The sequence below is a fragment of the Corylus avellana genome, chromosome ca6 (assembly GCF_901000735.1).
Source record: "Corylus avellana chromosome ca6, CavTom2PMs-1.0".
Classification (NCBI taxonomy): domain Eukaryota; kingdom Viridiplantae; phylum Streptophyta; class Magnoliopsida; order Fagales; family Betulaceae; genus Corylus; species Corylus avellana.
The window spans coordinates 11,145,979-11,160,516 of record NC_081546.1 but is presented as its reverse complement, the minus strand read 5'-3'; the positions used below and the strand labels follow the sequence as shown (position 1 = coordinate 11,160,516).

The 14,538-nt window shown below is 39.3% G+C and overlaps 1 protein-coding gene across 2 annotated transcripts; it reads left to right on the top strand.

The window, feature by feature from the left end:
* The first annotated feature begins 2,207 nt into the window (after positions 1-2,207).
* Positions 2,208-14,193, top strand: LOC132185670 (uncharacterized). 2 transcript variants are annotated; one of them, XM_059599437.1, is made up of 3 exons: positions 2,208-2,568; positions 2,823-2,938; positions 12,856-14,193. In XM_059599437.1, the coding sequence occupies exons 1-3, from the start codon at positions 2,452-2,454 to the stop codon at positions 13,661-13,663; spliced, it is 1,041 nt and encodes a 346-aa protein (XP_059455420.1). In that variant the 5' UTR covers positions 2,208-2,451; the 3' UTR covers positions 13,664-14,193. The 2 variants fall into 2 exon arrangements, with proteins under 2 accessions (XP_059455420.1, XP_059455419.1); XM_059599436.1 differs by having other exon boundaries at positions 2,823-2,953.
* Positions 14,194-14,538: the final 345 nt, after the last annotated feature.

The window sequence follows — 14,538 nt, the reverse complement described above, 5'->3', positions numbered from 1 at the left end:
TAAAGGCTGAGAAGACGGGCCAAAACATGCCCCTATTATCTGAGAATTATAGAGGGTTAGCTTGTACCTCTTATTGTATCTCCTTAATTACTATCGCTTTATATTGTCATTATCAGCATTATTACTTTACCACTTACAACCCAAAAATAACTCATTTAACCCCAAATAAAATCCTTAGATACTTTAGATCCCCGTAGTAAAATCAAAGCCTAAAATAAATTCTTTAACAAAAAAAAATCAAAGTTTATAAACTAAATTTCACCCACCAATATTTATGTCTATATCTATCTATTCACGTATTCTCTTTAAGTTCTTCCAAAACTATTACTTTGTCCATAAAAAATTACAATTTGGCCTAAATCATAAAATTAAAACCTCTTTATTTGGAGATTAAAATTCAGGGCGTTACAGTTACCCTTCTTGTTGATCACAACAATCTTGTACTTGGTGTTGCCATGTTGATACAATTGATCGTCTCCCTTTCTTTTTCTTTTTTCTTCCCAGGCATTTTGCTGTTTTTATACTTATATATATAGATTAGTCTACCATATTTTTTTTCTTAATAGAAAAATAAAGAAACGGCTCCATGTAGCCTGATTCATTATTTTTTATTCCAATAAAGGTGAAGGAACAACGTGAAAGTGTTTTCAAATAATGATTATGAAGTGAAAAATAAAAAATAAAATAAGGAAAACTTCATAAAGTATCTCTAAACTATCACGTGTCTTTAAAAGATGTCTTAAAATTTAAAAACTCTCAATTTCACTACTCGAACTTTCAATTTGATGCAATTTACTCCATCCGTCAATTTTTGCTATTAAACCCTACCGAAAACCTTTAAAAAGATTAAATTACCATTCGATTTTTGTTTTAGTTTTAACAAAAAATGAAGAAAAAAAAGGTCACAATGTGACTCAAACCGTGGGTCACCTTGTGAATTTTTTTTTTTTAAGGATAACTTTATATTTTTTTAATTTTTAATTTAAAATTAAGGGTAAATTTTAAATTTTTAAAAAAGTAAAGGGTATAATAATCATTTGATTACTTTTAATGTTTAAAATTTGACGGAGAGATACGTTACATCAAATTAAAAATTCAGAAAGTAAAATTAAAAATTTTTAAAATTTAAAGAACCCTTCTCAAAACGCCAAACAATTTAAGAGTTTAAAATAAAATTTTCTCAATAAAATAAAAAAAGATTACACGTTAAGAGTTAAGCCTCCTACCGTGCGCGAGAGGTGCGGCCCTAGTGGAAGGCACGAAATAAGTAAGGCACTAAAAAACATATCACGCATCTCACGGAGCTGGAGTAACGTACGGCTGATAATTGTTTGGGAAAATGAGATTAATATTACACGAAAAGTAGGCCCCACGAACCACGACCGGTCCTTTCTCGTCTCTCCGCAAATGCAAATGGCCTTGCCGGGGGTTGTCGGTGGTCGGTAACATGGAGTAAAAATGTCCACCGAATATTATCTTAGAGACTCGACAACTGTTGTTTACAATATTATAAGATCACATAAAGCGAAGCCATCAATATTTGAGAGGAATAAATTTGAGCATGGTTTATTAATTGTGCTCTACGATTTTTTTTTTTTTTTTACAAAAAATTTTGGTTTAAGCAATTATTTTGATATAAAGATAACATTTAATTATTTATTTTTATTTTTAAAATTATTTTTTAATGTGTTTGTAAATTGGAATACAAAGAACAACTTGAGATGAAAAATGGGTTAAATTTTGTCCATTACCAAGTGTCACAAATTTTTTAGTTTTGATGTCGCACGCTATCAGAATTTATTGTCAGCGAACAAAATTTGACTGTAAAAATTAAATTATTAATTTTTTTTTACCTCAAGAATCTCTAAGTTTATTTTAATACTATATGTGTTAATTGGCTCATAGGTTATTTGGTAACTGGTTTTGGCGGGTGAGGTCAGTTACCTGTAGGAGTTTGATTAATGGTGAAAATTGTTGTACAGTATACGTTTGCGACGTACAATTAATCTGAGTACTAAGTGAAAATATAGTTACGATTCGGTTAGCTATTTTAGCGTAAAAATTGATAAATTACTATAAATTTGACTATTTAAAAAAAAAAATAGTAAAAGTAGAAGTTAAGTTGAATGTGATTTGAAAAAGTTTATAAAATATTATATATATGTTAGTTTTAATTGAGATAGCATATCCATTTACTACTATTTTAGTCTACTGGAGTCCAGTTGGCCGCTTACCAGATTGCAGCCATTTCCTATTTCTTTCCTTCATTCCTTTTTCCAGAGCTTTGAAAAATGAAATATCAAAGTCCAAATTCCCCGATCTCTTGCAATTGAGCACCCAATTCTTGTCAATGGATCTGGAGGTGGGGCCAGTTTCATAGATCGTAGAGGGGGGTGTCGGTGGCTGTTGAAGAAGAAGAAGAAGAAGAAAGAAGAAGAGAATAGGAGGGACATGTCTCCGTCTAATGGACGGAGTGATAGCGGAGGAGGAAATGGAGTGAACTACATAGAGCACCAAGTGTCCAAGCTTGACACCCTCGCCGGTGTGGCCATCAAGTACGGCGTTGAGGTACTCTTTTTTCTTTCCCATTCATGAATTTCCCTATTTCTTTTATGTCTTCCTTTGTTCACCCATTTGTTGTTCATTTGATAGCCCAAAAGCATGAATTATTTGTTTAATCAGGCTGTATGATGATGATTATTTGTTTCTATTGATTGGGCATTCAAGTTTTTATCTGCCAAGAAAAACATCATGAATTATTGCCTCTCGAGCTGATATTGGGTTTTCTTTATTCTAATTTAAATGTTTTTATAATGCATTAGGTAGCCGATGTTAAAAGGATAAATGGCTTGGCCACAGATCTTCAAATGTTTGCTCTCAAGACTTTGCAAATACCATTACCAGGAAGGCATCCACCATCTCCCAGTTTGTCTGATGGGTCTGTTTCTCCAGGGTATTGATATGCTTCATTTGTGCACATAATTCTTTTTTTACTTACAGCCCATCAGTTTTTCGTTGTCATCTTTGATTTTTAGCCTGCAAAGAATTACATATTAAAAAATAAGGAAAAAACCCTGCAAGGATTTTTTTTTTTTTTTTTTTTTTTTGAGAATTTATATATATTATACAATGCTATGACATATAGACCTCTTCTTCTCTTCAGTTTATTCACTCATCAATTTACTTACTGTGTCCTTAGTGTATGGCAACTCATTCTTGTAGTATCCACTTGTTCAATGTTAATTTCTTCTTTTGTTTTTCCTAGGAGACTTGCATATTATACAGAGAGGTTTTAAATTTTTTTCTTTCTGTTTAACTTTTTTGTGTTCATGAGTACATAGAGAACACTATAATTCTTATTATAGCCATATTATGACAATGAATTGCTCTTTTAAGCAACTATGCATTTCTTTACAAAATCAAGCATAAAATAATTGGATATCTTCAGTTTAATGTAATCTATTGCTATGCTCCTCTACCTTTAATTTTGGAGAGATTCCATGTGTTGCAGCTTATGTCCTTATCGGAGTGTGGCTTGAGCTTGTGTCCTAGAGTTACAATTGTACTCCCTTGGTCTCTTCCATCATCTAAATCTTGCTGCTTAGTGATTGTGATGAATCTCAAAAATGAAGTACAATGTGTGCTAAATAACTTTACTCATTCCCTTTTTCTGTTCATTGCACAAGCATGAGATCATGATATACACTTTCATTAATGAGATATAGTATGGAAGGTTACAAGGAATGGTCCTAATGTTATTCTGCTGGATGCTAATACTGAATTTAGGGCTTACCTTACCACCGAAAAAGGTATGCATCTTTTGAGTTATGAAATACGATTTGTATGGGGAGCATGGCACAATGAAAGCCCCATGTCACATACTCCCCCAGAGTTAACTGCAAGGAGCAAATTCCAATATTACCTCCTATATGAATGAGATATGATAGAAGGCTACAATCATTTCTTATTATATGTTTGAATTTCTCATAATATGATTGAATTAGGACTTGTTTCTTCTATCCATTTGAGCATTATGTCACTCTTTGAGGCCCAATGACATATGCCCCTGGGACAAACTGCAAGGAGGTCAAGTACTGCATGCTTGCGCCTGACCATCTATATGTATTTATATGCTTGTAATGAAAAACCCTCAGTAGAGTGTGAAACATAGATCTGATATTTGTGTACCCTTACATCAAATTGTTTTTTTGGGTAGGATGGGTAATAATATAAAATAAAAAACACTGTACAAGGGCACAAGAGCATATCCCAATCACAAGCAACAAAAACCAAGCTAAGTTTGAGGGAGACAACACAGGTCACTCACCAAATCAACAAAGACAACAAAGCAATTTGTAACCTAGTTATTTAGGTCGAGATACATCCTTTGAAATGCCCCATGACTTTTGGAGCCACCTATGTTTTTTAGATGGCACTAGGCCATGAAGGGTGTTTAGTCTCTTACATGAGTGTCTTTGTCCTTCTAATGTTGCACTACGTTTTTCTTGAGCTAGATTTTATGTTTCTATAAATGGTGACTCCTTTTTCCTTATGGCTAGGCTTGGTAGGCAATTAGCAACTAGTTAAAAAAAGGGTTAAATACTAAATACCCCCTGTGGTTTCATAACTTTATTTTTCCCCCCTAGGATTTGATTTTTATCACAGATCCCTGTGGTTTTGATAATAGATCAAATTAGTCCTTCTGTCAGTTGACTGTTAGTTGACTTAACGGAATTCCACGTGAACTAATCAGATGTTGACACATGACACTTAATATTTTTTTTAAATTAAAAAAAAATGTATTTTTTATTTTATTTTATTTTTATTTTTTAAAAAAAGGAAAAAAAAATTGGGGGTGGACGAGCCACCCCCTTGGCCATTTGGGGGTGGCTCGGCCTCCCCCTTTGGCCATAGGGGTGGCCTGGCCACCCTCATATGGCCGGATGGGGATTGGGGGTGGTTTCGGCCACCCCCACCGGGCTCGGGGTGTCATGCACCAGATGTTAACAAGGGGGTGGTCGAAACTCACCCACGAGCCACCCTCATGGAGCCTAGGGGTGTATCTGGCCAGATGGGGGGGGTGGCTCAAAGGGCCAAGAGCCACTCCCAATTTTTTTCTTTTAAAAAAAAAATACATTTTTTTAAAAAAATTAAGTAGGTGCCACGTGTTAACATCTGATTGGTCCACGTGAAATTCTATTAAGTCAACTAACGGTCAACTGACAGAAGGACTAATTTGGTCTATTATCAAAACCATAGGGACCTCCTGTGATAAAAATCAAATCTTAGGGGGATAAAAATAAAGTTATGAAACCCCAGGGGGGTATTTAGTATTTAACCCTTAAAAAAATACCAAATTGTAAGTTTTTTTCAGTTACAGGGTAGTTTCAAGCTAAGCCTCTAAAGTAGACATTTTGTTTCTCTTCCGTCTTGGGCATTCTTTTGTATATTTCATGTGTACTAGGATTGTGCCCTTCTGCGCTTTTTGATATATAATCATTACTTATAAAAAAAAAAAAGTAGACATTTTGCTTCAAGATTTTTTTTTTTTTTTTGAAAAAAAAAATTGTATGTAAATTCATTTCATTAAAAGCGAAAAGAGGCACAACCCAAGTACACATGAGTATACAAGAGAAATCCCAATTAGGGAGAGGAAGAACATAAATTCAAAAATTATGAAAAATTAGAAAAGAAAGAACTGTAGTAAGCTGCCATACAAACATACGGTGATTTGAACATAATAGCTTTTAACTCTAACCCGTTTTCTCACAATCTTCAAAGTTTTGAGCATTTTGTTCTCTCCAAATGTACCACATTAAGTACAGAGGAGCCAACCTTTAGGCTTCTGATCTACAACGGCTTTCCAACTAACCTCTCTTGCACACCACCAACTGCACCACCCTTTGAGGCATAACCCACTCAAAGCCAAAAAGACGAAAGATTGAAACCATAAGTCTCTCGCCACTTCGTAGTGGAGAAGAGGATGATTTATGGTCTCCCCGCTCTTCTTGCACATGCAATACCAATCCGTCACTATTACGTGCCTCTTTCTTAGGTTGTCCAAAGTTAAAATCTTCCCTAGTGCTGCCGTACAAACAAAAACCGCTACTCTCGAAGGAGCCTTATTTCTCCAAATGCACTTTTAAGGAAAAGTGGATCCCTTTGGGCGCAAAGTGCATTATAAAAGGATCTAACCTCAAACATCCGCCTTTTAGATGGGATTGTTGTGAATTTCAGAGAAAATATAAATGAGAAAGACAAACCTAAGCATCAGACCTGGGGTTCCTTGGCATCATATCTCGGATATGAGTGCATCACCATTCATAAAGCATTGTTGGAACTTATATTCCTTTTAATCATCACTGTAGAAAAAAACCATTACATCCATACGTATAGTCATCTAATGCCTAACTGTAATAGACTTGGTGTAACACCCCGATCCCATATTAGGAAGATGAGAAGAAGTCCACATAGAGTGAGTGGTTTATAAAGATAGTCATAGGTGCTAAGTCCCACATTGCCTAGTTACTAGGTGAAACTGAGTTTTATAATGAATTCTAGAGAAGCTCCAAATTGACTAGTCCTTTTGGGGTGATAGCGCAGATGTGGCTAGCGCTTTTCTCTGGGTTGTTACACTTGGACTCCATGGGCTTTAACTACTAAGCCCAAACCAAATAACTACACAATAAATAAGACCTAATAACATTATAAAACCCAAAATAAAACCTCATGCACTCAAATTTCTGCCTGTACCTAAAAAATTGAAAATTATAAAAATATCCTAACTCCTAAATTTGAATAGAATCAAAGAAAACCAGCTTATTGCTCTCTCCATCAAAGATTTTATCCACTTCTATAAAAATGTGGAAGTTGACTAAGGGTAGTACTTTGACTGCTCGCCTATTCTCGGTGTAGTGAAAGCTTTGCTGAGTGCTTGCCTGGCTGTGAAGCAAAGGCAAGGCACCAAAAATTGCCCCAAGTCCCTTCAAGCAAGGTGACTTTACTAGCATTTGAAGGCAGATATTACCTTTCTTTTATATGAACCTGATGCACAGCTAGCTGATATAAGATGTCTATTTTACACCATTTTCACATATCTTATACTGTCTATTTCTTGATGATTTCTACATCTCTTTAGCTTGCTTGCCAGCTAGGCTTCTAGACCTCTATGCTTATCATCTCCTCAGATTGGGGCTTCAAGAGAATTTGAAGATAGTTTTCTTCTGTGCCCATTAGAGTTCCTAAGGGATCAAATAGTTCTATGTGCCCCTTTTTCAGAAAATAAGCTACCCTTGTTAAAATGACACTAGACATGGTTCTGAATCTGACGTATGTTTTCAATTCTTATATGTTCTTAATGCTGATTTCGTCGGCGAAGCTAACGATGGTCGAGCCCACTGCCGATCAAGAGTTGCTAGTGTTTGGGAAGGCTTCAGGCGGTGTTGGCGTGCAAATATCGGACAGCGACACCCTGACCTCGCTGGAGTGCGTGTCTCTGGTCCACAGGGAGACAGGGCTACAACTGTCGACAGTGGAGAGGTCAAATCCAGTGGGTGAGGACAGTTTTTTAGAAACCGGTATTCACGGCGATGAGATACAAAAGGTTGTGCAAGTCAGTGAGGGGCGGGACTCTTATCAGGACGTAGGGGTCTGGGTTGGTTCCCCACTCCGGAATGCAGGAGTGGTCGAGCTCTGTGATGTGGGCCTGCTTGCTGGAGAGGATGGCAGGGTGGTTGAGCCAGGAGTCGAAGTTCAAACTCTTGGGGACGAGGACGGAGGATGCTTGGGTAGTGAGGATGAAGGGGTTGGGGGTCGAGACATCATTGTGTCTTCTCCTCGGAACAAGCATGCTCATGTGGCAGGGGGAGCTTCGGGTTATTCAAATTGGGTGATCCAATGCGCCAATGAGATCTATCCGATTGTGGGGATTTCTTATAGGTGCCACAAGCTGCAGCTGTTAGCCCTTTTGACTTTCTTAGAAGAGGAACGAAGGAATAATACGACGGCTACTACAAGCAGCGGATTGAAGGGCAAGAGGGAGGTTAAGAATTTGAACGCTCAGTGAATTATGATGCTAGAAGTATGGGTTCAAGACGTGGCAGCAGGAAGGGGAAGGGGCAGATAGCAACACTATGAAGTTAAACATTTTATCTTGGAATGTGAGAGGGTTGAACAAGAGGGACAAGCGTTTGAGGGTGTGTAATTTGCTTAGAGACTGGAAGGTTGACATTGTTTGTCTTCAAGAAACCAAGCTCAGAAGTATGTCTCGCAATATTGCCCGTAGTCTTTGGGGGCGGAGCCATGTGGATTGGTGTTGCTTGGATTCAAGTGGGGCTTCGGGTGGTATTCTAATTATGTGGGACAATAGGGTGGTGGAGAAGGTCGATGTTTGTGTGGGGGCTCACACCTTGGCGGTGTCTTTCAGGAATATGGGGGATCTCTCGGTTTGGGCTTTTGCCGGGGTGTATGGCCCGAATTTATACAGGAATGGAAGAATCCTTTGGGAGGAGTTGGCTAGCATTATGAGTTGGTGGGACATGCCGTGGTGTATTGGGGGTGATTTTAATGTCACTCGATTCCCTAGCGAAAGATCAGGGGGAGCTCATCTAGATGCGGCTATGATGGAGTTTTCTGATTTTATCCTTGAACAAGGGCTGATGGATCTTCCCCTGGTTGGGGGCTCGTCTACTTGGTCGTTATCCAACAATCCCCCGGTGTGGTCAAGGATTGATCGGTTTCTTGTTTCCCCAGCTTGGGAGGCTTGTTTTCTAGGGGTCAAGCAGAAGAGGCTCACTCGCCTTTGTTCCGATCATTTCCCAATCATCCTTGAGGTAGGGGAAATGCCCAAAGGAAAAAGGCTGTTTAGATTTGAAAATATGTGGCTGAAAGCGGAAGGGTTTGTGGCCCAAGTGCAACAATGGTGGGACTCTTATGTGTTCCACGGTTCACCGAGTTTTGTTCTTGCCCGTAAGCTTAAGGCTTTGAAGATGAACTTGAAGACTTGGAATGAGGAGGTGTTTGGCAACATTGAGAGGAATAAGAGGCTGCTTCTTGAGGAGCTCCAGGTGTTAGATGCGAATGAAGAAAATAGGGCCCTGGTAGAGGAGGAGGTAAGGAGGAAGACGGAGGTGGTTCGTGAGTTAGAGAATTGTTTGCTTATGGAGGAGGTGAGTTGGAGGCAGAAATCCAGGGTGATGTGGTTGAAGGAAGGTGATAAGTGTACTAAATTTTTTCACTACATAGCCAACTCCAATAGAAGACACAACGCTATTGATACTCTTATGATTGGAGATAACCCCTCTTCAAACCCGACCGAGATTAATGAGCACATAGTCGAGTTCTATAAAAAAACTCTTTACGGAGCAATGCCGTTGGAGGCCTCTGGTTGATGGTATTTCTTTTGACTCCATTTTGGAGGAGGAGGCTAGTTGGTTGGAAAGAGACTTTGAAGAGGAAGAGATCAGGAAAGTAGTGTTCAAGATGAATGGCTTTAAGGCGTTGGTGCCTGACGGGTTCTCTATGGCTTTCTTCCAAACTTGTTGGGAGGTTGTGAAGGGAGATATTATGAAGGTGTTTAGAGATTTTCATGCAGGAGGTCTGTTCGAAAAGAGCCTCAATGCGTCTTTTATTTCGCTCATTCTAAAGGTTCCCGGCGCCATCAATCTCAAGGACTTCCGGCCGATTAGTCTTGTGGGAGGTACCTATAAAATCATAGCCAAGGTATTAGCAAATAGATTGAAGGTAGTCTTGGATAAGATTATTTCTCAGTCGCAAAGTACTTTTGTTAAGGGTAGGCAAATTCTAGATCCTATTCTGATTTCCAATGAATGCCTCGATAGTTGATTGAGATCGGGGGAGCCAGGGATCATTTGCAAAATGGATTTGGAAAAAACTTATGACCATGTGAATTGGGATTTCTTGTTATATATGCTGAGGAGGTGTGGTTTTGGGGGGATTTGGTGCTCTTGGATTGAACATTGCATTTCTTCGGTGCGATTCTCAATCCTAGTTAATGGATCTCCTAATGGTTTTTTTAGCAGTTCCAGGGGTTTGAGACAAGGGGATCACCTATCTCCTCTGTTATTTGTTTTTGTGATGGAAGCCTTGAGCAGGATGATTTCGGCGGCAGTGAATGAGGGGCTGCTTGATGGTTTCAAGGTCGGTAACACTGTGGTTTCTCATCTTCTGTTTGCTGATGATACTTTGCTGTTTTGCAATGCTATGCCCTCCCAAGTCCGTTATTTGCAGAGTCTATTTCTATTATTCGAAGCTGCTTCCGGTCTGAAGGTCAATTTGGCTAAGTCGGTGTTAATTCCAGTGGGGAATGAGGAACAAGTGGGCATGCTAGCAGGCATTCTAGGGTGTGGGGTTGCAACTCTGCCTATCAAATACCTAGGTATGCCGTTGGAGGCTCCTCATAAGGCGAAGCATATTTGGGATGAAGTGATCGAAAAGATAGAACGTCGGTTGGCCGGATGGAAAAGGTTGTACTTGTCGAAGGGTGGCAGGGTCACGCTTATCAAGAGCACTCTTGCTAACTTGCCTACTTATTATCTATCTTTTTTCCCTATTCCGGTTAGTGTTGCCAAGCCCATAGAGAAGCTACAGCATAATTTCTTATGGGGTGGGCTAGGCAAAGAGTTCAAATACCATCTGGTGAAGTGGTCGAAGGTGTGCACTCCAATTAAGGAAGGTGGATTGGGGATTAGAAACCTAGTGATCTTCAATCACTCATTGCTAGGAAAATGGCTGTGGCGTTATGGTTCAGAAAGAGATGCTTGGTGGAGGGTTGTGGTGGATGCGAAGTTTGGAAGCTTATGGGGAGGGTGGTGCTCTTTGGAGTGTGGAGGCTCTTTTGGGGTAGGGTTATGGAAGAATATTAGGAAGGAATGGGATACTTTCCAAGGCTTCACGCGTTTTGAGGTGGGTGAAGGGACTAGGGTTTGATTCTGGCATGATGTGTGGTGTGGAGATACGGCTCTTAAGACAGCTTTCCTTGTTCTTTTCAGTATTGCATGTGCGAAGGATGCTTCTGTTGCGACCCTTTTGGAGGAGAGGGGTGGCTATAATTAGTGGAATGTTTGTTTTTCTAGAGGGGCTCATGACTGGGAGGTGGATGTTTTTGCCTCTTTTTTCCAGATGCTGCATTCGGCTCGAGTGAGACGAGGGTGTGAAGATAGGTTGTGGTGGATCCCCTCCAAAAGAGGCCAGTTCAAGGTCAGACTTTTTTATGCTTCTTTGGCTAGTTCTGAAAGGAGGCGCTTCCCTTGGAAGAGCGTGGCGTATACATGCCCCACCAAGGGCTAGCTTTTTTTTGTGGTCGGCTGCTTTGGGCAAAATTCTGACCCTAGATAATCTGAGGAAGCGGCAGGTGATTGTGATAAACAGGTGTTGGTTGTGTAAAAGGGATGAAGAGACGGTGGACCACCTTCTTCTTCACTATGAGGTGGCCTATGCTTTGTGGAGTGCTTTTTTTGGGCAGTTTGGGTTGTCTTGGGTGATGCCGAGACGGGTTTCTGAGTTGCTCGCCTGTTGGTGGACTTCGGGAAGGAGGGGGAGTGCTACGGTTTGGAAGATGGTGCCTACTTGTTTCTTTTGGTGCCTTTGGAGGGAGAGAAATAATAGGTGCTTTGAGGATGTGGAAGGATCTTTGGAAGACTTACTATCTTATTGTTTCCACACTTTGTATCTTTGGACTGTGTGTATGTCTTCCCGGTGTCAATTAGCTATGATGATTTCCTTGTTTGCTTTTCTCTATCTAGTTAGGTGATCCTATTATATACTCCCGGTGTACTTTGGAGCGCCTTTACGCTTTCAATAAAACTGGCTATTACTTATCAAAAAAAAAAAAAAAAAAACCAATTAACTCTATGTGTATCACTTGGTCTATGGTAAGATTTCCTTTGTCCATACTTTTAAGGGCAAAAACTATACCAGCATGGAGACCAGTTTCCCTGCCTAGTGAGTTGCTGTTGGGATTACAGTTTTCTCAGTTCTTGCCCAATCAAGGTCAACTATTCTATGTGCAAATATGAATAAAGCCTGTGAGGCCACTGTCTCTCTTTTCGTGCACATCCCAATCAGCAGTTTTTCAGAAATTTAAATTTTAAAAAAAGATTTAGAAAAATCATGTACTCTTCTTTAAGTCCTAATTCCATGAATAGGACATTGAATGTAATCTATCTTCTGGTATCTCTGCCAATTCAAACAGAACATAGGCTTGTAATATAGGGCTGCCAAGTCGGACTAGAAAAGAATCATCAGTCATCAGACCCCAGTTCAGCTAGATAGTTAATTTGCTTGCCCAGTTTGTGGGTTGCTTCAAAATAATAGTACAACACTATTTAAATTTTGACTCTGTAAAATTTTATCCATTTATTCACCGCTTTAATTTCATTGTCTTACACAAGCCTAAGCCTTGGTTTACGTATAATGCAATTGAAATCTGGATGCATAGTAACAGTTTGTGGAACTTTGAGAAACCTTTGTAACCGTTCCTTCTTTGTCTTTCAACTTCCTGAAAACAATCCAACCATAAGTCAATTTTACCATGTTATGTGACTTATCATTAGTTTTAACATTTCCTGCCTGGTATTGACTAGCACCTCTATGGCTCTATATCTCCTATACCATGCAAGTATAAAAGATTTATGCCCAAAAATTCATTATTGGACTGCACTACCCTGGTTGGTTGTTGTAGAAATTAAAGTTTTGTATAAGAAATTAAAATATGTCAGGGTTTCTCATATTCTGCTATTTGTAGATAACTTCTGATGTGTAGATTTTGGAGTAACATATTCTGGAATTGATATCCAGATCAGGTTTACAGTCACTTATAATAAACTTGTTATGCAGAGAAAACAGCACTCAAGAAACACCCCCACGTCTAGGCCAATCTAGTATGTTGGGATCACTCCAGTCCCTAAGATTGAATACACCCCAACAGAAGGCTACTTCAGCCATGAGCAGTTTACAGAAGTACTATGGCCTGAAATCTCCAAATCTCAAGGGTGCAGCTGAAGGCACAGAGATGGCAGTTTATAAAACTGGAAGTTCAGATTACTTCGATGATGGACTGCTGCCCAAAGCCTCACCAATTGCTGATTCACCTTCAAATTTGCATCAGAACTCCAGAAATTCAATTGATGGTTTCTTGCCTCAGAATGGTGCAGTTGCTGAGTATGGGCTTCTTCCAGAACTTGGAGATGGGGAGGGTGAGAAATCTGATGAAAAGTCTGTCCGAAGGCGTCAGAAAGCTGAGGTTGATGCTGGGGCTGGAACACCAGAAAGGCTGTTGAAAGGAGAAAACAGTGGTGGAAGCAGCGGTTACTCAGTTTCAACAGGTAAAGGTTTAGCCATGAGGCCCAAATCAGCAAGCCGAACGACACTGTTCACTGATTCAGAGTCAGGTTGGTTGAGTTCTATTCCAGTGGGGTTAGGAGATTCCATAATAGCTGATGGGCTAGCTGCAGTTCGGAAATCGTCAAGCGCATCAAGCCTGAAAGACCAGGAAACTAATAGCTCAACATCAGCTTGGCCAACTTCAAAGTGGAGTTTAAAACCAGATTTGCAAGCTCTCTCAACTGGATCCATCACTAGACCAATCTTTGATGGCTTACCAAATCCAATAAGTGGCCGCAGGAACAAAGCTGCCCTTGATTAGCATCATACATTTGCGCATTTGTCGAATTAATTTGCTTCTCCACTTCAATCTATTGCACTGAAATTTCGCAGCCAGACATTACCATTTACAGATACATCGTATACTTGCAAAGTGTATTTGAGAAGGAAGAAAAAGCTCAAGAGAGGAAAAGGAGGGAAGATAATCAAGTATTTAAATATCTATTCAACGATTGATGATTACCCAATTGTATATGAGAATGAAATTTCTAGTACGAGGCAGTAGCAGCTATAGAAAAAAAGTGTGATGAAAAAGGTAAACAACTGCATTCTTTTTTCCTTCAATTTTTAATCCCATGCTTGGACTGGGAATTTAAGTGTAGATTATTAGTCTCATTTGTCACATAATTGAGTCAAATTACGTTGCTTCCTTCCCAATAGTTCACCTCATCACAATTGTATTATTTCGTGCTTTGGGTATGTCATGAAGAATGTATATTGATCTATATTGGAGACGCTTGTTTTCTAATGTATTCCCATCGGAGTGATATCACCAGCAATGAATTAAACTAATTGGGACCAGGTGCCAACATTTCTTTTAGAACCCGTTAAAATGGAACCGGTGCTTTGTTTTATACTCGGTTATTAGTGGGGGTGTCAAGGCGGGCGGTGAAAAACCGCCCGCTAACTGCTATAATCGCTAACTGCCTAATCGCTAACCACATTAACCGCTAACCGTCTAACTGCCTAGCGGTTATTAGGTCTACTAACCGTAACCGCTAACCGCATTTTTATATAAATATTTTTATAATTGGTTATTGGGTCTACTAACCGTAACCGCTAACCGCCTTTTTATACATGTAACATAATCACTTGATCATTAAATCACAATTTTTTTTAAAAATAATTAAACCACTA